Source organism: Exophiala dermatitidis (assembly GCF_000230625.1).
Source record: "Exophiala dermatitidis NIH/UT8656 unplaced genomic scaffold supercont1.5, whole genome shotgun sequence".
NCBI classification, from domain to species: Eukaryota; Fungi; Ascomycota; class Eurotiomycetes; order Chaetothyriales; family Herpotrichiellaceae; genus Exophiala; species Exophiala dermatitidis.
The window spans coordinates 1,989,946-2,014,537 of NW_008751650.1; the positions used below are offsets into that span (position 1 = coordinate 1,989,946).

At 52.0% G+C, this 24,592-nt stretch overlaps 9 protein-coding genes across 9 annotated transcripts; 2 read left to right on the plus strand and 7 right to left on the minus strand.

Annotated features, from left to right (window-relative positions):
* Nucleotides 1-80: 80 nt before the first annotated feature.
* Nucleotides 81-3,936, minus strand: HMPREF1120_06297 (uncharacterized protein). Its single transcript, XM_009160498.1, has one exon. The coding sequence runs from the start codon at nt 2,259-2,261 to the stop codon at nt 417-419; it is 1,845 nt and encodes a 614-aa protein (XP_009158746.1). The 5' UTR covers nt 2,262-3,936; the 3' UTR covers nt 81-416.
* A 733-nt stretch (nt 3,937-4,669) lies between these two features.
* HMPREF1120_06298 (uncharacterized protein) lies at nt 4,670-6,721 on the minus strand. The gene is made up of 3 exons (XM_009160499.1): nt 5,809-6,721; nt 5,495-5,750; nt 4,670-5,410 (listed from the first exon to the last, which is right to left on the minus strand). The coding sequence occupies exons 1-3, from the start codon at nt 6,186-6,188 to the stop codon at nt 4,865-4,867; spliced, it is 1,182 nt and encodes a 393-aa protein (XP_009158747.1). The 5' UTR covers nt 6,189-6,721; the 3' UTR covers nt 4,670-4,864.
* A 1,476-nt stretch (nt 6,722-8,197) lies between these two features.
* On the plus strand, nt 8,198-9,455 carry HMPREF1120_06299 (alpha-1,6-mannosyltransferase Och1; the record flags this gene model as incomplete). Its single annotated transcript, XM_009160500.1, has 2 exons — nt 8,198-8,573; nt 8,650-9,455. 2 exons carry the CDS (start codon nt 8,198-8,200, stop codon nt 9,453-9,455), a joined length of 1,182 nt encoding a protein of 393 aa, XP_009158748.1.
* Nucleotides 9,320-13,471, minus strand: HMPREF1120_06300 (lysophospholipase). Its single transcript, XM_009160501.1, has 5 exons — nt 12,686-13,471; nt 11,852-12,633; nt 11,638-11,786; nt 11,220-11,582; nt 9,320-11,137 (listed from the first exon to the last, which is right to left on the minus strand). The coding sequence occupies exons 1-5, from the start codon at nt 12,729-12,731 to the stop codon at nt 10,564-10,566; spliced, it is 1,914 nt and encodes a 637-aa protein (XP_009158749.1). The 5' UTR covers nt 12,732-13,471; the 3' UTR covers nt 9,320-10,563.
* A 1,945-nt stretch (nt 13,472-15,416) lies between these two features.
* On the plus strand, nt 15,417-16,982 carry HMPREF1120_06301 (uncharacterized protein; the record flags this gene model as incomplete). The annotated part of the gene is made up of 3 exons (XM_009160502.1): nt 15,417-16,001; nt 16,137-16,440; nt 16,534-16,982. 3 exons carry the CDS (start codon nt 15,417-15,419, stop codon nt 16,980-16,982), a joined length of 1,338 nt encoding a protein of 445 aa, XP_009158750.1.
* HMPREF1120_06302 (MFS transporter, SP family, major inositol transporter) lies at nt 16,903-19,580 on the minus strand. The gene has a single exon (XM_009160503.1). It carries the CDS (start codon nt 19,211-19,213, stop codon nt 17,444-17,446), a length of 1,770 nt encoding a protein of 589 aa, XP_009158751.1. The 5' UTR covers nt 19,214-19,580; the 3' UTR covers nt 16,903-17,443.
* Nucleotides 19,581-21,164: 1,584 nt separating this feature from the next.
* HMPREF1120_06303 (uncharacterized protein) lies at nt 21,165-21,648 on the minus strand (the record flags this gene model as incomplete). Its single annotated transcript, XM_009160504.1, has 2 exons — nt 21,165-21,347; nt 21,421-21,648. 2 exons carry the CDS (start codon nt 21,646-21,648, stop codon nt 21,165-21,167), a joined length of 411 nt encoding a protein of 136 aa, XP_009158752.1.
* A 130-nt stretch (nt 21,649-21,778) lies between these two features.
* On the minus strand, nt 21,779-22,061 carry HMPREF1120_06304 (uncharacterized protein; the record flags this gene model as incomplete). The annotated part of the gene is made up of 2 exons (XM_009160505.1): nt 21,779-21,833; nt 21,901-22,061. The coding sequence occupies 2 exons, from the start codon at nt 22,059-22,061 to the stop codon at nt 21,779-21,781; spliced, it is 216 nt and encodes a 71-aa protein (XP_009158753.1).
* A 38-nt stretch (nt 22,062-22,099) lies between these two features.
* Nucleotides 22,100-23,540, minus strand: HMPREF1120_06305 (alcohol dehydrogenase). The gene is made up of 2 exons (XM_009160506.1): nt 23,190-23,540; nt 22,100-23,114 (listed from the first exon to the last, which is right to left on the minus strand). Exons 1-2 carry the CDS (start codon nt 23,355-23,357, stop codon nt 22,230-22,232), a joined length of 1,053 nt encoding a protein of 350 aa, XP_009158754.1. The 5' UTR covers nt 23,358-23,540; the 3' UTR covers nt 22,100-22,229.
* Nucleotides 23,541-24,592: the final 1,052 nt, after the last annotated feature.

Sequence of the window (24,592 nt, forward strand, 5' to 3'; positions counted from 1 at the left end):
TCAGTTGGTTATTTTCTTACTTCATTATTGGTAGAAAGGCAATGCAAGCAGATAGACACGAATGAGACCTACGATATGAGTGGAGTGGCAGACTAGGTATTTCCATTCCATACTAACGAGTTCAACTTATTTGTCCCTCTCTTCCCTTCTTTCCATCGATCCCTCTCGGTAGGAATGATTCCATCCTCAGCTCAGGACTTTATGTATGGCACCTCGAATGTAGGACTGTCAGAGACAAACAGCCTACTTGGTAGTAAGTAGTACTAGTACTGCGCTTTCTTTCTCACCACAAACATAGGTACATACATGCGCACGAATTCTCAAACACGAACAAAAAGAAAAGAAAATAAAAGAAATCCTCCGAATTCGATAATCCCCTTCAAGTTTTGCACCCTTCCCTCCCGCAATTTGGGTATCTATCCATTCTTCCTCTTTGGCCCACCACCATCCTGCAGCCCACCCAGACCACTGACATTTCTAATGTGGCCACCAGCGGCACCGCCGTGGCTAGCGGCCCTTGCGCGACGGAAATCAAAAGTCAAAGGCTGACTGTGTGCAGCAGGTAAGGATCCCTGCGGGGGCACAGGATCGTCTGCGCCCTTTGTCATCCAGTTCTCGACTTTTCTGGCAAAGCTGACGGAGGGGATATCGACGAAGCGCCAGAAGAGATCCGAGACCCAGAAACAGGTGGTGGCGACGAAACATAGACCTAAAATATGGGACATGACTTTGCCCGAGTTGGGGACCGTCGCCCACCATTCCTTGTCGAGCTCGACTTCCCAGGGCGTCCAGGTGCCCATGTGCAGTGTCCACGGTAAAACATTGTACCCTAGCGACTTGATGACGGTGCCGTGCATCAGGTACAGGGCGTACGAGATCTTGCCGAGGTACGCGACGAACGGGTTGTTGAATAAAGGACCCAGAGACGGACAGGTCGCCGTGCTCCAGACGACCATGATGGACCCGAACAGTAATAGCGTGTTGTCAATGTCGTGGACGCCCCATCGCCGCAGAAGTAAAGGCAGGTAATTTGGCGTGCGCTGGATCTCCTGCGGCGACGAGATCATGAAGACGCCCAGTGTGAAAATCGAGATCCACATGACCTTGTAGAAGATGTTGGGCAGGTGCAGCAGGGACTCAAGGCCACGGTAGTGCGACGTCGACAGGAATTTTTCGTCTGGTGTCGCACTGTCCGCGTACTCTGGCAATCTTTCGTTGCACCGCGCATAGTATGCTTGCCGGATCAGGTCGAGCTCAGCGCACACGATGCCCGCCATGAACAGCGCCGTGTACAGCCGTGCCGTGTATGCGGCGTAATAGCCGAGCGCGAAGACGACAGCCACCCGCAGCAGCGGCCGCACCCGCGACATGGCCACCAAAACGGAAAAGACGACCATGCTGCTCCGAAACTCCTTGGGGATGGTCCATTGGTGGTCGTCGTACATGAAGTAGTGCAGCACGTCCGTGTCCATCTCGAATGGGATGGTGGCGCTGAAGATGAACTTGACGTTGGTCAGGTAGCCCGCAAACTGCTCGCGGAACGAGGCCAGACGAGGCGGCGGCGGCTCTTTCAGAAACAAAAACTGCGAGTATTGCTTGTAAATCTCGGCTGAGTGGTCGAAGAAGCCCATGTACGTCAGCACGCATGCGATGAAACTGACTATCATGCACGGCAAGTACAGTCGGATTCCGCGGCGCAGGAAACTCGACGAGATGGTCTTGTGGAAATCCAGGTACGCCCGCGCCCGCATCAGCTTCAGCGGCTTGACGCTGAGGACGTATCCCGAGATCACAAAGAACAGGAACACCGCCGCCTTGCCGTACCACAACAGTCGGATGAATGGTACCCGCATGATCCACACCTGCGTGTTGCGCGACTGGTAGCAGATGACATAGTGCTCGTTGAAAACGAATAAACACGCTATCCCTCGGAGTCCGTCGAGGGCCGAGATGCCCGATTTGGACGGCGTCGTTGCCGAGTGCGTCGTGATCCAGCTGGGGATCAGGGCATAGAAGAACCGCTTCACGCTGCCCAGCGTGTCGAATTGTCCGTACGTCCGTCGTACCGTCGTGATGTCGTACCACACTGGTGTCTTGTGAGAGGGAGACGCCGACAACGACAAAGGACTGCCCAAGAGCCCCGACGAGGTCGTCGAAACGCCGGTTGGGTTTAATGGAGCATTCTCGTTGCTCTCATCTTCCACATCGACATATGACTCGTCAAGATGTTGATTTTGTTGCGGCTGCTGTTGCTCCGCCATGGTCTGTGAGGCCTCTGGTCCTTCCACCAGTTTCCTGTCTAGTCTTGCTCTTCAAGATTGGTGATATTTGGCTATCCAGGTCAGAAAACCGACCCCAACAAGCAGGGAAATGAGAATTGAGAAGGGTGAGATTGTCCACCACGCGGGTCAGCCAACCAGCAAAAGTACGGTTTTCAAAGGTAGGGCAATGGAATGCCAACCCTCAACCCAAAGTCAGAAAATGCGTCTGATGCGCCAGTTGGCAAACAGATCCTCCACCTTGGTACTTAAGTTTCAGTTTGTCCGCAAATGATGGACTGTACAGCAGGGGGTGCCCCTCAGTCTCACTCAAGGGAGGGAGGGACCGAATAAGACAGCAGTAATGTCCAGTGCGGCGTGCACGGAGCCTGGAGAAATGTAAGGGGTGGCAAGCGATTAATACCAACAGTGGTTAGTGAGTAGTCGAAACTCCCGCCCTCGATGTCCCATAAGCTTGGTATCACACGACCAGTTTGTCAAACTCCGACTCTCATCTCTGCATCTCACTTTGATACTGATTCTGTTAATAAGAATGATGGCGCCCCTGACTTGTGATGGCCTGAAGTGGTCGGTTGGCTTGTTGGGTGTGCAAACTGAGACGTGCACAATACGAAGTGAGCAAGTGACTTTAGCTTGCCCAGCCAAGTCAATAATCAGTCGCTGCACGTCACTTCAGAGGCAGCAGGAGGCGAGATGCCGGAAGGGCGGTCGAAATCAAGAACTTGGGGAGACCGTTCTGTGAGCCAGCCTTCGATTTGGAGCAAGATGTTTGGTCGGATTGTGTCTGTGATGTTACAATCTGAGTCGGAGCCGTAGGACTACTCTGAATTGTAGCCGTGTTGTAGAGTTGTGGAATTGATACAAAAGTCCAATGCTCCCAGTCCGATACCACTCGGTTGTTGCTCGCTATGGCGAATCGAGTGGAAGTCGTGTGAGTCGCGTGCCACGGGTTTCGCCTCAACTCAATAGTTGACGGGTGTGTTGACGGGCCTAGGACTCCTAGTTATGTTGAGTAGTGGTGTCTTCTGGCACAAACGAGCAAGGGAAGGATGAGGGGCCAAGGATCGTGCAGTGTTTCAATCCAGCCAGCCAGTAGCAGGATGTTATGCAGGAACCCGAGATGGTGGCGCTGTAAGGAGAGGATCTAGAAGTGGCCCCTGTTATCCGCCTCGCCTATTCTACCCCAAGCTGCACTTGCGGCCACTGTATGGACCTTCTTCTGATCTCCCCCGGCTTTTGCGTGGAAATGATGTTCTTGAATATGGTATGTAAAGTCCAAGTTGGTAGTAGTGGCTCCGGTTACGGTGCGGGAGCAGGCAACGACGAAGAGAGATGAGACAGGGACACGGGGCTGGAACGTATGGGCTGGCATAGCTAGCCCTGCATAGCTTACTCTCCGCCCCCAATACCGCAGATTGTTGTTGGTAATAAAGTCGCGCAATCTCGCTAAGGAATCTCGACACCGTGGATATTCTGGTCGAGGGATTGGGCATCACCTCACCAGCGTATTTCATGATTGGGCGCCCGGGAGGATTCTGTGCAGGCAAAGGTTCACATTTCCAGCGCGGGTGCGGTCCAAGGGGGTCAGCATGTGGCTGTTGGCTTTCTAGCCGTTTGGAATGGCCGAGCGTCCGCAATAATAGAAATGATAGTTTGTCGGTAGCCCGTCGGTAGCCCCTTGTTAGTTGCTTGTCACTTTTGATGGATCCCAATCTTAAAAATAATGTGGGGAGGCTGAAGGGGGAAAGGCCACGGCAAAAAGGGGCAAGGGCGATGGTCGGGCCAGTCAAATAAACACGTACAGGACTCATGCTGGTAGATACCTTATGCTACACTACACGTACTACTAGTACTTGTCCCTACTCCTGCTCTAACCTCCAGTTACCTAGTACTGGCTTTGACAACTTGTGCCGTGATGCTTCGACGTGTCGAAAGTCCTCCCTTCAAGTTTCTGAACCTCGTGTCGGCATGACATCTTGGCAACTGAACAAGCAACTGCAGAGTTGATGCACTTTTGCCATCGTGTTAAATAAGAGTGCCATGCTTGCTACTCCAGCGGGATCCCTGCCGCATCTACGGCCGCTTCTGCTTTTCAACCCCAGAAATTCCTCCACGTCGCTCAAGACGCGGTCGATCCCAAGGCTGCACCTGACACCTAGTAATGATATGAACATTATGCGCGCTACATAGGATGTACGAGCGTACGTTGGCTGCGTCCCGCCATGGTAATATCCAGTCAAAATGCTAATGATGCAGAAACGCGTCTTCGTGAAAGCAATGGGGTGCTTGTGCCTCGACCGCTGCTCAGAATCTCAAATGCCAGTGGTCTGACACTGGATTACCGCACATCCATAGTAGGATGCAAATTTTTCTTAGCGTACGCCGAGAAACGATTTTGTCAGACTGATGTATTTCACCTTTGGTTGCACATAAATATCAAGAACCACAATACCTATTGCAGATAATATAGACCTGAAAGGTAATATGCTAGGTCTGAAACGTTCGCGGTCCGCTGCTAATACATATTCCTGTACAAATGCTTTAATAATGGTCATTACTCATTATCCCCGACCTTCAAGTTCTCGTCAGGTCGAAGGATCCTTTTGCTTCGCCTCGTCCGCCTTTTTGGTCTCTTCCTCCTTCCGCTTGGCCTCATCGTCCGCCTTGGATGCCTCTGCCTTTTTCTTGAGCTCGTCAGCCTTTTTGGCATCTTCTTGCTTCTTTTTGGCCTCTTCCTCCTTCTTTCGTGCATCGGCCTCCTTTTGCTTAGCCTTTTCTCGCGCCTTCTGGTCCTCTTTTTTGATCAAGTCATCAACCAGTTTTCTCTCCTTAGGGGCCTCATTTTTCCAAAAATCGCGAATCTCTTGTTCGTAGGTCGTCTCATCGAGGTCCAATTCCCACTGTGGAAGATGTTGTTCCGCAACGTCCATCCATGGGGCCATACGCTGCGCCCGCAAGGACTTGTGACCAGCATGGTGCACGAGAAGATCTCCCTCCTTGATCGAGTTGTGTCTAAACTTGGTTTGAGGCGCCATCGGGTCGGCGAACAGATCGGTTTTCTCCCCTCGGTAGCCCGCATATGCGTTGAACCATCTCTGCGGAACATGAATTGTGTTGTTACGAAACCGCTCCTGCCACAGTACCCTGATGTCAGCATTCCTTCTTACGGGTTGCCGGACTGGCTACAACGGGAACTGTGGAAGCCAAACACTCACCTTTTTCAACCACATTCCCATGGCAGACTGGTCGCCGAACTCCAGTTCGATTTCCGGGTCAAATATTTCCGTCCCCAAACACGCCGTCATGAGCCATACCGACCATTCGTGCACCCTCAAGAAAAACACTCCGTTGTTTAGTCCTCTGTGATCATTCGTGACCAAAGCGTGCACATGGCCCCATTCATCGTCCGGAGGGAGGAATATCTCGAGTGGAATTTTGGGGTTCATCAGGACCGTATCGCCATCAAACCATCTGATGTCATGTGAGTCTGCGCACTTCCTGCGTCGTCTACGAAAGCATTCCAACTTACACCAGCCATTTCAAACGTTCTTCCTGTGGCAACGCCAGCTCGGCGAGCAATTGATCCAGGATATATGCGGGTTTGGACCAATAACCCGGAAGCGTCTTTTCTCTGAGCACGTACATGCTGTATCCAAAGTTCTTGTTGTGCGGCAAATGCGCCGACAATGCTCGCTCGTAAAGTGAATTGGGTTCGCCATACAGCATGGACAGCTTCCCGATGCTGGAGCGGCCACGACTCGAATTCGGTTGACCGTCAAACTTGCTTGTGCTGGGCAGTCCCGTCCGGCCAAAGAAATCCGTGATGACGGTGCTCATAAACACCACGGTGGTGATGATGCTGATGATTTTGATGTTCGTCTTGCCCACCAGGCTGCCGAGGGTAATCATCTTGGCAGGATAGCTTTCCTATATTTTATTTTTATATCAAGTCGTGTGACCGTTGTTTATCCCGGATCGCGGTGGCCGGTATGGTTTCACGTTTGCGGGTTCATGTCGTCGATCGAGGTACAGAAACACTAGAGGCAGGTTCACGATAGGCCGCTCGTCGAAGGCGCAGTCGCGACGTTGGTCATGAAGCGCGCTTGTGAAGTGGGAATATTTGCTGCAAAGTGGTATGCACGAAGAAACGGAGGTGAGAAAATCATTCCAGTGTAACTGCTACCTAGTCCGAAGTTGTCTTGGGAGGGGTTCTGTCACCAGTAATCGAGCCTTACGACTACTAACTGAGGAGAGCAACCGTGCATCCGAGAGGGTATGGTGCATGGAGGTGGACCGGACCGCCGCCTTCAGGAGATATTGTAAAGGAGAGGGACTGGTCTGGACACATTGTATGCTGGTTTAGTATTTGACGTGTATTGTGGCTGACGGAGAAAAGGTTGCTTCGCAATTAACATGGCGTTGCCCAAGAGGACGGAGTGGCACACAGTCGTACAACTACTTTGTAAATGATGGATTGACAGCCCCGGTGCCTCGAGCAGACCCATCACGCAAGGCTGTCAAAGTCCGCAACCGGTTAGCGCAGAGAACTATCTGAGCTTTGACAGGACAAGCGCGGCATTTTACCCCACAACCGGGCTTCAGGAGGTTCTCATCGTTCCCCTCTACGGCTTTCGAGTTGCGGACGATGCTTGATATTGGCCTGAGCGTCAGAAGCAATGACCCTGCTCTCGACTCTCAAGACGCGTTCTACCATGTGGCCGAGTTGCTGTGCTGTCTTTCTTCGCAGCGCGCAAGACCTTTTTCCGCATTTGCTGTGGGAAATTCCGTACAACTGTACACGAAAATTGCGGTTCATTTTTGCCCGAATTCAACCCCTTTCCCGCCCAAACTTACAGGTTTTGACAGCACAGTGGCAGTTCCCCCATGGTGCAAGACACACGGCACCCGACACCTGCAATGTACCTTGGGCAGACTGTTGTGCCAGTAGTGGCGACTTTTTCTGAGCGTCTGCTCAGCCAGTCCAACAGGGTTGAAGTCCGTGCTCGAAGGGTCAGCCTTTTTCTGACAGATGTCAGAAAGATAGGCTTTCTTCACGCTACTGTAACCTGCAGCAGTACTGTGAGTGGGCTTTACTCCCGTCTGGTGCGGCATGTACCTAGGTAGGTAGACTCCTCTCTCCCACGCTCCCGTGTGTCGAAAAAATGATGAGCATGCCCGCCCATTGCGGCCCAGACCGCGTACTCTGGCTAGACTAGAGTGCGTACGATACAATACTGTACATTATTGTGCCATATCTAGGTACCTAGGTAGCCTTAACCACAACAAAGCCCCTGATCGGACTGAAGCTTGAAGCTTTTAGCTTGAATCCATCCAGGCAGCACGAGGACAGCACTGGCCATTCTTGTCGACAGCCCCTGGGGTGGCGGTCAGTGTCGCTGTGCCTCGCTGGCCTTGATTCTTGACTATCGCCGCTACTCTTACAGTACTCCAAACCTGCTCACGTGGAATTTCGAGGGTTAGGCTTCGCGGTGCCTTTCTTTGGGCTTTTGGATTGATGGGTCATCGCAACGATTTACGACTGACTTGATTTACGACTCAACTCACGTGTACCGGAAACCAAACAACAACAGCAAAAGCCTGTTTACAAGGATCTGGAGAAGAAATCGAGTTCTATTCCGATTTGCTTTTCGTGGCTCTAACAACAGGCCAGACGGAGCACGATCCTGTTCCTTGGACAAGGGTTTACTACGACATCTCAAGTCCATTCCAGATTGTGGATTGATCTGGAAACCTTGGGCGCGAGAATCGTCCTCCTCGGAGTTCGACGTTGTTAATCACAGTCACAGTCACGATCACAGCCAGAGTCACTTGATCATCGCCTCTGTTCTCGAGTCTATCACAATCACTCGTTGTCGTTGTCGTTGCTTGTGTTCCACTCGCGGACTTTCTTGTTCAAAATGGTTTCCGGCACTCACCTCACCCGCTACTGGGCGGCGACCATCATCGTGGTCTGCGTTCTATACTGGTCACTACACAGGTCCAGCATCAGTGTGCTGTCGTCACATTTGCCGAAACCAAACAACAACAAACCGTCCCCAGCCAATGTCGACAAAAGCCTACCACTATCGAGGCCACGGGTGGAAATGGACGAAGCGGAAGAGAGCCAGCATTTGGCCGAAGCACTCGAGTCGACATTTGTACCGATCCAACAATACCCGTCGCGATTTCCACGGATCGTATGGCAGACGGCCAATGAACACGGACGCGAGAAGTACGCCAGCAAGGCTGAGACGTGGAAGAAAGTCCAGGGGTTTGAGTATAATTTTCTAAATGGTAAGCCAGGCCTGTCTCTTTTTTTGTCTGCACAGCTACCTTATAGCAGAATACTAATCGTTTCTTTGATGTCTAGACGACCAAGCCAACGACTTCGTCCACGAAAACTTTGCCTCCCGCCCCGCCATCATCAAGTTCTGGGACGGACTGGGCGTGCCAGTGCTAAAAGCAGATTTCCTACGGTATCTCCTAATGCTGGCTGCGGGCGGAGTCTACAGCGACATTGACACGTCGATGCTCGTCCATCCGGACCGCTGGATCCCCATCGACCTGGGTGCCAACACGGTCAACGCGATCATCGGTATCGAGTACGATGACCACACGTACCCGATGTTCGTGCGCCCTATCGGTTTATGTCAATGGACATTGATGTCGAAACCGGGCCATCCGATTTTCGAACTCGCTGTCCAGCGCGTCATCAGTAATCTCGAGTATATCGCCCGGCGGAAGCGGGTCGAACTGCCTCAGCTGACGCTCGACAAGATGGAAGTCCTGGAAGCCACGGGACCAGGCATGATTACTGATGTGGTCATGCATGTCCTTAATGAGCAAGGGCAGAATGTCACTTGGGACACGTTTCACGATCAAAAGGAACCGAAACTTTATGGCGATGTACTAATCTTGCCTATTAATGGGTTTGCGGGCAGTCAGAAACATAGTCATGCTGGGGACCCGGCTTATGGCGAGAAATATGTCCAGCATCATTTCGGGAGGAGTTGGTATAATCCGGACAATGCGGGTACTGATGCCGATAAGGCCGCTGCGGCGGCTGAGGAGCAGAAGAAGAAGGAGAAGGAGAAAGAGGAGCAGGAGCGGAAGGAGAAGGAGAAGCAGAAAGAAATGGAAAAGGAAAAGCAGAAGGAGAAAGAGAAAACCGCTTAAAGCTCACGGCAGGACTCTAGCGAGTAGGCAATGGCGAGTTGAGTCAAAGGCTCGAAGCTGGATGAAGACCCCGAGTCATCCCTCTACTGCTCGTCTCTGAGAGGGCTGCCGTGCAACACGTGGAAGTCTCGGTTGCATGTCCTCTAGTCTCCTTGAAAAGGCTTCAAGACTGCTGTTGGACGATCGAGACCGCGAGAGGTTGGGTTGGCACTCCATTCCCGGCCAAACCACTATCGCGCCCCTTATAAGACTCAGTCATGAGCTTCCGAAGGCTGCATTGTTGCACGAGACGAGGTTCGATTTGGCTCGCGAGAGATTCAGACCCAAGTCACGCATCACAGCATGGTCATAGGCGTCCTATTGAGAGATTTCAGGGTACTGGCACGACTCTCCGGCGTACTGTATTGTTTCAGCTCGAGACTTGAGCAGCTGATGGCCCTTCTCGCACGGATAAAGTCCACAAGCAGCCGGAGCAGAGTGCAGAGCATGGCACGGCAGGGCATTCCATTGGACTCTCCAATGTGGTCCGGGGATTTGAATCGACCATCAATCGGCATCCGATGGGCAGTATCAAGAGGTTCAGGTTGTGACTATTATTGGCAGGGAGGGAAGCAAACATGCAAGCATGCGTGCATGCATGAAGTCCAAGCGCGGCTCTTCCACCGTCCCGTGCCTTTTGGTGGCAGATTGGTTAGGATGGTCGGGGTTGGTATCGATACTAGTTACCTGTGTGAACGTGTGGCAGCAGCGGATGACAAGTGCCTGTCGGTGGAGTTGGTCTTGAAAGAATACCACATGGATTTAGAGTGCAAATGTAAGGGAACGACATTGGTTGGCTTTCAGGGTGTTCTCGTACCAGCCTGCTGAAGTCATGGTTGCGATGTAAGGTAGCTGGTACAGTATGTATGGGATGATATTAGTGAATCGGCACAGTGCTCCAGCGTTATCGTCCGTGTTAGAAACTCGATTCAGTTTCATCGGTATTTCCCTGCATTGAATTACCATTCTTTGATTATTATGCCCTTTTTCCTTTCCGTGTCGACCCAACTCCGCACAACCATAATATCACTCCACTGCTTCCAGATCAAGAGAGCAGAAGCTTTAATCTTTAGTTTTCGTCCCATCCGTGCGTGGCATTCCATTCCGCATAAGTGACGTTCGGATAAAGCTTCAAAGGCAGATCCACGAGTGGAATATCAGCCTCGTTCTCATAGGTGCCATCCCAGCAATACTGTCGCAGACACTTTTCGCACTGGTCGACGCGCTGGATTCCCAGACGGGCGATGCTGCGATCGATAGCGGCGCATCCAATACACTGAGCCCACTCGGCATCCAGGGTGCCGTTGCCCTGCGTAGCGATATCGAACGAGTTCACGAGGATCTCATGCATCTGCACCGGCGTGAACGTGTCCTGGTACCAGGTGTAGTTGGTGTATGCGCTATAAGGGGTATTAGTGAGGTACAGCACGATAGGACTCGAGGTGTTGTGCGTGGTGGTGTACTGCGTGTCGCAGCCGAAAAACACCGGCTTGCTGGTATAGTTGCGCTTGATGAACGTTGAGGGAGGCGGCACTTCGGGGAACGGAAGGCCGTTCCGTCGAGCTTGGAGGTATGTGTTGTAGATGTTGGTGCCGTTGTTCCAGCTGAATGGAGGCTGGTCACTGTCGCTGTCCCATGAGATGCTGATGGGAAGAAGAATCTTGGTTAGCTAGCTGCTACTCAAGCACAGTGTGCACAGGATACAGGTGGACCGTGGTCACTCACATAAAGTCCGACTGTCGTGAAGGCTGGATCAACCCATAGTACGGGATGGATTGGCCGGCTTCAGAGCCATCTGCAAGTTGGAGGCTGGAAGGCTCGGGGCCATTCGATTCTTGCATACCGGCAAACGGATTGGGGACCGACGGGTACATGGATTCGGTGGTGGACAGGTTCAGATATTCTTGATACGAGTCCAGAAGTTCGTCGACCACTTCGGCTGGGGAGATGGCTGTTCGTTTGCCATTCTGGTGCTTAGCAGGATCTGCCAATTGGACTGCTCGCTTGGAAAAGGACGCCAAAGTCCCATTTGAACGCGCTTCAATGTACCAGAAGTTGAAGGCACTCGCTGCAACGCCCATCATGAAACTTACGGCCTGTTGTTAGCTACTTCGATGCTGCTGTCAATTCCGGGGCGACATACCTGGCCCTGTCATATCCTACCACACACTCGGAGCTATTGCTCAAACTGCCGTTCTGGAGGGCCGTTCCCAGGTACTCTGTTGGCATGAACCCAGTCGCGGAGCCGGCCGATCCTTGCCAGGCTCCAAACTCAAATGGGTTCATCTCAATCTATCGACATGTTAGCATCCATTTCGGTCTAATTTGTCCGCACAAGCTTCATCCATAAGACGTACAATGCTGCTGTTGCCGTATGGCACCTTGATGCCGAAAAACTCAATGTCGTCATCCGTCAGGCGATTGGCTTGGAAAAGAGGCATAGGCATGGAATGGTTTTTGAAGTTGCTCAGGTTGGTGATGCTGGAAAGCGTGATGTTCAAGCCTCCATTGGGAGGAGGCAAAACCTCATAACTGAATGAGCGACCGAGATAATCTGGTACGCTTACATTGAACCCTGCCTCGTACTTGGCCGCAACGTCCATGAATAGAGATGTCGTATTTGCGGCGTACACTCTATTGTTTGCAGTAGAGCGATCAATGTCGGTATGCCAGTTGGCGACCAGGTCGTTGATGGATGGAAAGTTGTAGGTAGAAAGGGACATGACCGGCCACGATCCGCCCGACAACCCAGCAATATATGTCATGCTCTGAAGCAGCCCGCCGGTTTGCTCGTTGATGGCGTCTGCGAATCGAGCGTCGAACGCGCGCAATATGCCGATGCCTGTCATTGCAGAACCCCAGCCACCTCCGCTGATAGCCATTGAGATGATAGGGACGCCAGAGTTGTTGTCCTTCTTCATGGCGTTGACCAATCCAGAGACATCCAAGTCGGTGATGTTAAGCCTCTTCAGATATGCGCTGAAGGCATCAAGAACAACAGGTTTACGGCCTTGCACCCAAGCCGCCTCTTCCGAAGACAAGCCTTGCGCCGGACGGACCCATTGCCGACGGTTGGGACATGATGTGCGCACCGGAGCATAGCTTGTGAGATCGTAGGCCAGTGAATTGTAGATTATTCCTATATTTATGTAAGAGGCGTATCAGACTCGAAGAGACATCGGGAGACCAACCCAATATGAGGAAACAGGTGTGGAAAGCGTGCATCTTGATTTCCATGTCGCTTTGGATTTCAGTTTCGGCGACGGCGGTTGAAGAGTGGTTTGGAACGGGTTTGTTGTTTGAACCATGATGGCTGCATGGAGGACAATTCGGCCTTTATATGCCTTGTCCATACGTACTGCTTTGCTTGCTCTTTCGGCCTTTAGGTTCACCGCATTGCTGAGTCGGTATAGCAGTATCAGATGGGGCGGTTCTTTCCATACCTACAGAGCAGGTCAAGCCAGACACGTTCTCTGGCATACTGGCCGCCCAACATGAATATCAGGGTCCCTCGCAGTCAGAAGTGGACCCGGTTGAGATGTTAGCGGAGGCTTCGGTCCTCAAAATGTCCAGGAAGGGAAATGTGCACGAGGCTGGTGGCCTCGTCGATCTCATACGGGCCAATCGGATCAGCATAGAACACACTCAATCCAGCAAGCCTCGCGAGATGTTGCGAGGGCATTGTCCAGCGGCGGGCTATGATGCAACATCGAGGCTGAGAATGTAGTCCTCGTCATTGCTTATCCGCATTTGCCTGCTTTTCATAAAAGCTTGTCTGTCGTTGGTGGTAGCTTGGTTGCACAACACCACGAAGGAAATTCCGCGGAAGTGGGACTACAGTCTAAGGCAGCCCATAAGTCCACATCTCCACGTCCCGGCCGTAAGGCAAATACCCCAACCCAAGGCAACCCAAAGCCATGGTGTTCACACGGTAGTGAGGAATTCGTGAAAGGTGTTGCCTCAATCTGACGGTTGGGAATATCTTTTGAGACATGAGCACAACGTGAAGGGAGACGGTTCCAGTTACTCTGTCCGCGCCGCTTTAAGGCCACCCGGTGGCTTGAAATGGCTGCCAACCTCGACTTTTGTCCTCGCACCATCCTTCACTTCTCTGCAATGTGTTCCTTCAAAACGACACACCGAATGGCATCTCAAAGTAGGCATCTTGTTGCCTCCCCTTGGTCTCCCTAGTGCCTCCTTGGCTACGTCAGATGCCCCTGTTTCCAAGGCCTGGGGGTCCCTTACGGCGTCAGGAAATGCCACCCATTACCTGCGCCTAATGTCCCACGAAAAGATCGAGGATGTTCGCATCGCAGTTGAGGAGAATTAATTCTCGTTGGCTTCTTGCTGGGACCTGGAATCAGTTTCATTGCAGTAGACTTCATCAATGCAGTCAAATTGCGCTCTTCTCCACGCTCGAGCTTCTGATGTTGGACGGTTATGATGCTATTCGAGTGCCGCACGAGGGCCGTCCTGCTCCTCTGGCCTGAACCAGCTTCTCTACTAGCATTGGTGACTTCTGACGGAGCGTGTGATGCCTTATTTGGTCCGGAGCCCGCTAGATGGCTGGTCGTGCACACTGGGAAACCCAGGCCTCCAATGCTTTCCTTTGGATTGGTTCAAGTCTACCACACACTCAATGCATTCACAGTTCCGGGATGTCGAACCTTATTACGCTGCCACTCGCAATCTGCGCCGACAACTGGCCCGATGAAATATGACTCTATACAGACTGGATTTCAATCATTCAATGCAAGACTGTGACGGCCGAGGGTTCCAAGAGGAAGGTTCGCCACGTGGATTGCTGGCAAACGTGCTAGTATGGCAGAATGAGAGCAAGATGCTTGTAACGGAAACGAGCCCTCCTATCTGGACACTCGCTAGCTCTCTCCTGTACCACAATGCGTGCTGAAATGACGACGGCGGGAGCGGCCTGGAAGTCAGTAAAGCTGACTAGGTCAAAATTTCGCGCCGCCTACATCGACTTGAGTTGAACCCCTGAGGCTACAAAGCAACGGTGTAGCCCACCAAGTGCCGACAAGCAGGGCCCTTCCGAAAGGCGTTGTGAAGAGGCTTCTGGTCCAGGAAGAGGAAACGAAGCATCATCAGCTCTGCAGACACCGACCTTCCGGAATTGTGGAGAGTTCTGGGGTGATTCGCTCACAAGTCGGTTGAGGTGCATGAACGGACGCTGACGGTTGTCCGTTCCTCAGGCCCTCGAGTGGCTGTATAGTCTATCAGACTCGACTGACGCGGCTTTTACATCACGGCAATGAATGTAGACGATCTAACGTTTGGACGTCTTCGGTGAGCTACCCAGCCTGCACGCCTTGACTGGATTGCTACAATATGCGGCACTATATCAGCAAGGGCGCTACGACTGCAGACGGGTCTATCAGACCCGATCGCTTGTAATCTTGTTACAATTGGTACGATCGCTCGGATCGCATCAGCGCCCGGTTCGGCGGACGGTGATGACCAGTTTGTTGTGTGTCTGATAAGTAAGGTCGAAAAGCCTGCTGAGGCTGGCCTGGACCACGCTCTTTGCTGTCGTGTATGCTCCCAACACCTGCTCGCAGCAGTGGGCTAAGGGCTCACCCAGCACGGTTTCCTGTCTATATCAGTCGTCCCTCGAGCTCCCTCCACTGCTGGCGTACCACGTTTTGCCGATCCTAAATCGCATGGATCTCATATTCTGCCGGAGAAATCCCACCATCCCGATGCGGTGGTCGACCTCAGGACTGACCCCATGTTCCCCAGATTCTAACCCATATTACCCCACATTCCCCGAGTGGAAGTTGTCTTGCTCGAACCATTGAAAGATGAAGCGGTCATTATATGGCAGGAAGAAAAGGCACAGTCGGACAGGAACCTACAGACTTTGACGAGAGACAGCACGAAAATTGATTAAATCGTATGATCATGGCATCAAATTCAAAACCAAACCCGTGGGTCATCATCGTCGGCGCAGGACCATCAGGACTACTCCTTGGACTGTTGCTGGCAAAGCGAGGCATTCCAGTCCAAATCCTCGACTCCGGCAACAAACTGGACGAACAGCCCCGGGCGACTCATTATGGACCGCCCGCCATGTATGAGCTGCGCAGGGCAGGAGTGACAGATGATCTACGCGCCGCTGGGTTTCTGCCTAATGGAGTAGCTTGGAGAAAGTTGGACGGAACATTCATCGCCGGCGTCGACGCCACCGTCAATGCCGACGACCCTGACCGGATGGTCTGCTTGCCGCTCAACAAACTCGGCAGAATCCTATATGATCATCTCAGCAGGTACCCTTCAGCGACCGTATCGTGGGGTCACAAGGTCGTTTCAATCGGCCAGGACGCCGAGAAAGCATGGGTCAATGTCGAAACGCCAGAAGGGGATAAGACCCTAGAGGCCTCGTACATTGTGGGATGTGACGGTGCAAACAGCCAGATCCGGAGGTCTCTGTTCGGCGACAAGGAGTTTCCAGGAAAGACGTGGGATGAACAGATTGTTGCTACGAATGTAAGTAAGCTGTTCCTGGTTCTCCCCGTCATCAAGAATCAGATACAATGTTCGAGCGTGCCGTGCCTTGCGGTGTCTCTTCATTCCTGCTTGCACTTACAGTATCTGACACCATCTTTCCTACTTATCTTTTAGACATACTACGACTTCTCAAGGTTCGGCTGGCACGACTCAAACTTCATCATCCACCCTGAGCACTGGTACATGGCGGCCAAGATCGGCAAGGACGGACTCTATCGCATCACATATGGTGAACTGCCCGGCTTGACGCACGAGCAACTGCGGGAACGGCAACCGTGGAAATTCGAGGCCATGCTGCCCGGCCATCCGAAACCCGATGAATACCGCATCGTCAACTTCAGCCCCTATCGCATCCATCAGCGTCTTGCTCCGAGTATGCGTGTAGGGCGGTTTTGCTTGGCTGCCGATGCAGCCCACTGTGAGTTACACCGCACCCCTTTACCTCTCTCCCGTCAATGCTTTTTGCTTCCAGTGATCGTACTGCAATAGGCGCCTCTGACACTTCACACAGTATGCAATCCCTTCGGAGGCATGGGACTGACAGGCGGGATCGTCGACATTGGAGGACTATATGACTGTCTGGCGGGAATCTACGAGGGCCTGGCGGACGATTCCATACTCGACAAGTACTCGGAGATCCGAATGCAGAAATACAACGACATCATCAACCCGATTTCCAGCGACAATATCGTCCGCTTGTTCGGCCAGGATCCGGACAAGGCGTTGGAGAACGACGAGTTTCTCAAAATGTGCAAACGTGCAGAGACAGATGTCGAGTTTGCCCGCCAGATGCAGAACGGCGTCAATGTGCTCAAGCACGATTTCACCCAGTATTATAACAAGGCACCCGCGCCGGCACCGACCCCGGATAAGATTCAAGCAGGGAATGATGGTGTCTCTCAGTACCATGCCCCAGCTCAGCCTCCCGTCCAAGCTGCAGCCGTAGGTGTGACGGATTGATCTAGACAGAAATGAACATATTATGGCATGAGAGCATCTAAGTGCTTGGAACAAGAACAATGGAATCACTTCAACTCTGGAGCCGTCTTATATCAATGTCTCGTGTAGCCTGGGCTTGGTGGTCCTGGTCTATCCGCTGAAGCAGGAGCCGCAACAGCGGTATTCGGGTTATCTCAATGCCATGTCATTGTTGGCCTCGTAGCGTAACGTGCATCGGAAGATCGACCTTGTATAGGTACTAGTACAGGACATTCCTCTTCGTCATGTTATCTACCCGCTTGACCCTTCGGCACCTAAGCACTCCCGGCTAAGCCTGAATGCCATCTCCTGTCCAGGCACATAGATACGCATCTGTAGTAATCACATGACCGGAGCCTTGCGTAACCCCTGTGACTATACACGCTTCATTCTTCCATTTGTCCCCATATACCATGTCTGTCTTCGTCCAGATATCTATCTATCTATACCTTGACATCCTTGACTTGGCGTTCAGGCTCGTGGCTTTCCTCGACCGGGGAAAAGACTCTGCGGAACCTGAAATGAGCCAGATCACTCATAGTGGCGGCGATGTTCTTAAGGTTCTGCTTGACCAACTCGCTCGTCGGCTGGCTGAAGATGAGGTCAATCTCTTCGAGGGTTTTGTTTTTCGTTTCTGGCATGAACAGAAGCTGGTAGAACCAGCCGAGGACGGCGATGCCGCCGTAGAAGCCGAGGGTCAAGCCAGTCTTCGTCATGGCGCGCTGCATGTCGGAGAAGAAGTAGGTGACGAGCCAGCTGCCGAAGAACAAGTTCACGTCGGTGGATTCCATGCCGTAGGACCGTAGATAGGTGGGGAAGACCTCGCTGGGCAGGACCCATGTCAAACAGGCGTAGGAGCCGAAAAATCCGTTGTACAAAATGATGCCGGTCAGATAGACACCCTCGGTGGCCGTGAACGAAGTCAGCTGGTACGACACGCCGACCAGGACCAATCCGATGAAGAAACAGGGCAGCATGGTGTTGGCCCAGAAGCGTCGGCCAAACTTTTCCATGTACAGCACTCCCGGAATGGTGCCGAGCAAAAGTGAACCCCCTCCCACCAGACTCATGAACACTGCCTCTTTCTTGTTGAACCCGATCTGCGCCATCAACGTACTCATTCTGTACATAATTGCGTTGATGCCAGTTAGCTGCCCCAAAGCGATCATTATATTGGCATAAACAATCGATCTTCTTGCTCGAGGGTTGGTAAAGAAGTCGAGCCAGACGAATTTGCGGCGTGTGGAGACACCTTCCTCCGGGGCGCCCCCCTGGGCATCTAGAGCATGGTGCATGATGAAGAACTCCTTCCGGGCTTCGGGCCGCTCCAACCCACGAATTCTCTTCCAGACGGCAAAGGCCTCGAGCCTTTTGCCCTGATGCATGAGCATCCGGGGCGATTCGGGCATGTATATCATACCGACAAGCATAATGGTGCTAAAGACCAGTGAAGAGCCGAGCATGTACCGCCAAGAGCCCTTGGGGACATTCACAAAAATGGCCGCCACGACATATCCGATCACTTCGCCAAAGGCAATCATGAACTGGTACAGGCTGACCAAGTTGCCACGGTATTTTTTCTCAACTGACTCTGCCACGTAAACGGGGACAGTGCCGCCTTCGAGACCCAGGCCCATGCCGAGAATCACACGGGCCGCCACGATCATGCCGAAGTTAATGGCTCCGGCCTCCAGGGCTCCGCCGACAGTGTACAACAACAAAGAGATGATGATGGCCATCTTCCGCCCGACCAGTTCGTTGCACGGCCCCAGGATCAAGGCGCCGCCAATGGCTCCCAGAGGCACCGCCGAGCTGGTCAGACTTATTTGCGATGTGCTCAGGTGCAGATCGTCCGGCATGTACAGCAACGCTCCGGAAATCACGCTCTGGTCCAGCCCGGACAGCATGCCGCCCATCGAGGCAAAGCCGACCAGCAGCCATGTGAAGTGGCGAGGATCGTTGAACGAGAGCTGCGGGTTGAGAAACGAGCTCTTGATCGGGTTGGCTTCCAGTTCCGCCTCGAACTCGGCTATCTCCTCGTCCACGACAGCCATGTCGTCCTCGGCCAGCTTGATGGCCTGCGCTTCGCTGAGTCGCCGCGATACCATGGACGCCTGGCGTGGCGGGCCGGTGCGAGAGACTTGATCATGCTCGTTCTCGATGTGCGCGGGCCCGTGGGCGTCCCCACTGCCCATTTTCTCTGCTGATTCCATGGCCGGACTGGACTTGACAATACTGCTGGCAGTTCAGAGACCTCCTCCTCTTCTCGCCCGGCTGGGATTCCTCGGGCAGGCAGACTGTAAAGCGTATCTTTGGCAGTAATCGGGTGGCTACGGCAAGACTCACACAAACGCTCACCGTGGACTCACCCACCTTATATCCCATCCCCTCCGGAGTCTCCAGTGGGGTTTTGGGCGGGCAAATCGCTCGATCCCCCTCTCAGCGTACAACAGCACCCCTGGCCCAATGGCGTATTGTCAGCGTGAAGATGGGGTTGGCGGTTGCATGACTACCTGGGTACTGTAACAATCATCGCCCTGGTCAAGGTGGTCTTGGTCATGCGCTCGGAGGAAGTCTCGCTGGCAACCACTGACCAGCCAGGACTCAATTGCCGGTTGTAGCCAAACAAAGAAGACCGGGTGGGCACTGATCCACGGCGTGTGAGGCATCTAGCCCGTTGCGGACCCTGTGGACCTCTTGCCCCTGTTTGAGTGGCATACGATTTGGGAAAAAGGCGACGTGTTCTACCACACCGGAGAACGATCGGCTCAAGGAAGTGATCGTCTCGAAGCTTTGCCCAAGCTTCTAGCTTAACCGTTGGCCTCGAACTAGCTGGCTCCTCATCTTGAACAAACAGCTGGTTGGGTGGTTGGTCGGCCTGCCAGCCACCTCGTCATATGTACCACAGTAATAATGGGCCCTCTCAAATTTCCCGTCCACAGCGTGTCGGCAATTGTTAATCGTTGAAAAGCAACAGCAGGTGAGTGTTTCCAGGAAAATTACCACACCGCCGTTATCGGTACAAGTCAAAGTTGAACTGACAACCATGGAAGAAACATGTCTTGCTGCAGCCCTGTGGAGTTTTGCTCGAGACGATGCCGGCTATCAATTTGACCTTACCCATTTTTAGCCTCACGGCTTCAAAGCTTCAGGCTCAACCACGGCGACGAGTGCCTGTCCGGCTGCTGCACCAAGGCCCCTTGCCTGTTGAGCCTTGCGCACTTGTCCATGAAAGGCTCCTTCCCATATGTCGTTGTGTCGCCAGAACAGCACTACTGGCAGCGTTGAGAAGATTCTACCGTGCTGGTATGTCCTCTTACCCTATCAACCACGGCGATACCCAAGCCAACCTGCCTGGTCTACATTGTACAACGTTGTATGGTCGTAACTCAAACTGGGGACGAGGCTCTGCTGGCCAAACCCTAAGTAGAACCAGAAGCAAGTGGGGCGGGGTCGCTCTCTTCACTTTTTGCTTCATGCCCACACCAGTTTCTTGTTGAGAGTTTTCAGATTCGGGGCTTGCTCTCGAAGGCGACTGTTCAAGATCCTTCCTCCTTCAAGACAGACGTAACGGGTTGAGGGACATTTAACGTGTGATACAGGAGATCTCAGAGGCACCACCAAGCTGGCCTGCCAACAACACACCAAGACTCCCAAGGCTCAACATGATGCAGGACAATCCGCATCTTGGCTCCTGACCCATCCTATTCCTAAAAGATGGAGACGCATACCGTATGAGTCCAAGCGTCAAACCCACTGTAACATAGGGCCGTGGTTCTTACAGCGTCACATTGAAATTGGATCCAAGCACCCAAATATGAGGACCGCTTCACAGTTGACGTTTCTAGAATAATGGGACCGTCAATTGCCGGCTTCCACACCATCCGAACTCGAGACGAGAGGATCAAATGCCGTGCCGGTTGATACAGTGTTGTGCGTTACATGGCAAAACCCAGCACGGCTGATGTCCCGGCGTGTGTACGGATGTGAGACCGATGCAAGCCGACATCAAAGCTGGAAAATGAACTCGTCCTGCAAGCAATTTAATATTGACATTTCGAATCATTCCATTCAGAAGCGCTATACTCAAACGTACCTCGAAGCAATGCCTGCATTATGCTATGACCGTTGATACCATTGTTCAATTTACAACCATTCTCGGCCCTATCGTTTGCGCAAACACACCTCGAGCACTTGTTGCACCGCGGAGAACGTTGTACGGTACTGCAGAGGGCGGCCCGGGTTCGCCAGGGTGATGTCGTATTCCCTCAAACTCTGGACCAGGAGTTTGTTCATTTCGAGGAGGGCGAGGTTGCGGCCGATGCAGAGATGGCTGCCACTGCCCAACTGATCAATCACAAGCAGGTCAGTCAGTACATGTCACTCGACAGAGTCACGATTGGACCGCAGTTCAGCATACCTGATGCATATATGAGTTCATCAACTTAGCATCTCGTTCAAAACATCTCTCGAGACGATACTTGTCGGCGTCGTCACCAACGATGGCCTTGTCGCGATGCAGCACCCAGCCGTTGACGGCGACCTCTGTGTTGCCAGGATAGATTGCGCCGTCAATCTTCGCACCCTCCGCCGGCGTCACGCGGTAGATGCCCAGTCCGATGGCAGAACGCATCCGCATGGCCTCCATGAGACAGGCCTGGAAGTATTCCCGTTTCTGCGCCTTGGCGTAGGTGACAATGGGCGAAAGCTGGCCGCCCTCCTGAGCCTCGTCAATAATTTTCTTTCACTAGGTTTTTATATGTCTGGGGAGAGTTGAGCTACAAATAGGAAAAGGACTGCGTCGTCGAAGCGGTCGAGTCAGAATCGGCGAATCTGTTTGATGAGGAGTTGCTTGTCAGCACACCATACAGCAGGAACAACCTTCTCAGATAACACTTACACAGCACCGTGGGCAACGGCGAAAACATCATCCATGCTAAATTTCTCCGGGCTCGCCTCATGCGCATGGAGCAGCTCGGCCAGCAAATCAATGCCTGTGGAATCATAGGTAACATCCGGCTGTTTGCGTTTGCTGAGAGAATCAAGTGCCACCTTGGTCATTGTGGACGGCAGTGGCTAGAACGAACGTCGATGCGCAATTGTGGGATGGACACAGGATGTTCGGTCGATGTATTAAATGATATATACAGTATATATACGTCTAGCTGCTTTGTACCAGACTGCATTCAATAAATATTCATGAGCCGGCCGTTGCCTTTGATATGTCGCTCATACCTCAATCACAACCTTGCCGAAATGCTTCTGATCCCACTGATACTGGTAAGCATCGAGGGCATTTTCAAACTTGAAGGTATTTGAGTCCACGACCGGATGGATATCGTTGGCCTCAATGGCGCGGTTCATCTCCTGGAACTGCTGCTTCGAGCCGACCAGGATACCTCTGACGGTGCATAGATTGTTGAGAGCATCCAGCAAACCCGGCATATCTTGCTTGTTGGTGCCACCGAGGAAACCAATAATACTAATAACGCCCTCGAGTTTGACCGCCTTCAACGACTGTTCCAAGGTTCCTGCGCCGCCGACCTCGACAACGTGGTCGACACCTTCGCCGTTCGGAGTCAAAGATTTGGCTACCTCGCCCCAGTTCGGCGTGGTCTTGTAGTTGATGACATGGGTGGCACCGAGGTCTTTGAGCTTTTTGGCTTTCTCATCCGAGCTGGTCGTGGCAATCACTTTGGCTCCTGCAGCCACGGCGAACTGGATCGCCGCAAGGCTCACACCGCCCGTTCCCTGCGTCAGAACCCAGTCGCCGGGCTTGATGGCCTTGGATTGTAGACCGTACAGGGCGTTCCATGCCGTCACCGGTGCACATGTCAATGTGCTCGCTTCGACTGGTGATAGGTTCTTCGGGGCAGCAACTAGACCGTGTTCTGGAAAAACGGCCACTTTGCGAAGCGTTCCGTCAATGGCACCACCTAGCCCCGTGGGCATGGCGCGCGGCGTGATCGGTCCGGCCTGGTGTAGCTGGTTGAAAAGAGTGCATACTTTGTCCCCGACTTTGAACTCGGTCACTTTTTTGCCGACGGCTATCACGGTTCCGGCACCGTCTGAACATGGAACTACCGGGAGTGAAAGCGCGAAGGGGTACATGCCCTATAGGACCTGGAGTTAGAACGGTTCTTACAGCGTGCAGACAGTGAGACAGGGCTGACTAGACTATCAACCTACCTTTGGAATAATCAGATCCCGATAGTTCAGAGACACGGCGTGGATCTGTACCACGCAATCATAGTCGCCAACCTCGGGCACCGGCCGATCTTTCTGCAGTTTCAGGCTTTCGAATCCATTCTTCCCCTCAATCACCCAGCTCTCCGTTGTCTTGGGTACCGACGACATGGTGAAGGAATGATTTATATTATAGCGCAGTTGCAGAACTCACAGAACTCACAGGGTATGGTCTAATGCGGTGTCGTTTAACTCGTGTCTTGATGAAACCAAAGAAATGAAGCTTGTCCTCTATATATCTGAATCTGAATCCAAAGTACCTCATGTTGTGCTCCCATATGACGTTTATATCCGAGGCCCAGAGAGACATCAAATGTGGAGATCCGCCATTCCCGACGACAGGGCTGAAACACAACTCCGTTCGCTGACTAAAACTCGACGGCTCAACTGCCGAATAAGGCTCCTCGAAAGTAGCCTCGACCATTCTGGGACCCACTGCGCCGCTCCAGCGAAACGGCCGGAAGGAAAATTGTCTGGTTGTGGAATCTTGACGAACCATTGATGCGCAAGTCCCCTTTGCAACTGTACCGAAACATCCGGCTCAACGGTTCTCGGGTGATCAGTAGTAGCTTCGGAGGTGCCTAGTGCTAAGGTGCTCACCCGCTATAGATACTATGTACTTAGTATACTAAGTATCGAGTATCTAAGTATAGGATCAAGATCACTTGTATACTAGTATAGGATGTACTTCTAATACTGTACCTAGTACATAGTATACTAGTACTTGGTAATGCAAAGTACTAAGTAGGGTTTCGGTATAATCAAAATCGACTCGAAGCCGTATGGTCACCAGTACTATACTAGTACTTTCACTAATACTAAGTTAGATTTGATAAGGTCTTGAACTTTTTCCAGATATATTACTATATACGATATTATCCATTAATATTAGAATCAATTCAAAACCGGTTTGAGGTCGGTTCGAAGTTAATTTAAGATCGATTCGGAGTAGTGAATTTTATATTACGTATTACCTCTCTATATATAAGTGCCTATCCCCTAAAGAACTAATACGGTTCTAAAACAGTCTCAAAATAGTTTAAGAATCGAATATCTATTATATCTAATATCGTTCTATCCTAGTTTGGAATCGATTCTAAATCAGTATAGAACTTAGAACCGTTTATGTTTTTCAACTCTATTTTCTATATATTAAGCCCTAAAATCTACTATGTATCTAGCATAGTACCATAATACGACTCTAAGCAAAATATTTAAGTACCTATATAGCACGCAGGAGGTGTACGCGTAGAAGTCGCGTAGTTGAAAAATAATTAAGAAGGTACATAGTACGTACGTAGTAGATATACTTAAACTAGTAGATATACTTAAACTAGTAGATATAC

Excerpts from the sequence above, each read along its gene's own strand:
- HMPREF1120_06305 (XM_009160506.1), bottom strand. The coding sequence starts at position 23,357 with ATGTCGTCGGTACCCAAGACAACGGAGAGCTGGGTGATTGAGGGGAAG. Across the intron at positions 23,115-23,189 it reads GGGATCTGATTATTCCAAAG|GGCATGTACCCCTTCGCGCT; the intron begins GTAGGTTGATAG and ends CAGGTCCTATAG.
- HMPREF1120_06302 (XM_009160503.1), bottom strand. The coding sequence starts at position 19,213 with ATGGAATCAGCAGAGAAAATGGGCAGTGGGGACGCCCACGGGCCCGCG.
- HMPREF1120_06300 (XM_009160501.1), bottom strand. The coding sequence starts at position 12,731 with ATGGAAATCAAGATGCACGCTTTCCACACCTGTTTCCTCATATTGG. Across the intron at positions 12,634-12,685 it reads CACCTGTTTCCTCATATTGG|GAATAATCTACAATTCACTG; the intron begins GTTGGTCTCCCG and ends ACATAAATATAG. Across the intron at positions 11,583-11,637 it reads GTAGGATATGACAGGGCCAG|TTTCATGATGGGCGTTGCAG; the intron begins GTATGTCGCCCC and ends ACAGGCCGTAAG.
- HMPREF1120_06297 (XM_009160498.1), bottom strand. The coding sequence starts at position 2,261 with ATGGCGGAGCAACAGCAGCCGCAACAAAATCAACATCTTGACGAGTCA.
- HMPREF1120_06298 (XM_009160499.1), bottom strand. The coding sequence starts at position 6,188 with ATGATTACCCTCGGCAGCCTGGTGGGCAAGACGAACATCAAAATCATC. Across the intron at positions 5,751-5,808 it reads GAACGTTTGAAATGGCTGGT|ATGGTTTGATGGCGATACGG; the intron begins GTAAGTTGGAAT and ends ACATGACATCAG. Across the intron at positions 5,411-5,494 it reads TGGGAATGTGGTTGAAAAAG|GAGCGGTTTCGTAACAACAC; the intron begins GTGAGTGTTTGG and ends GTACTGTGGCAG.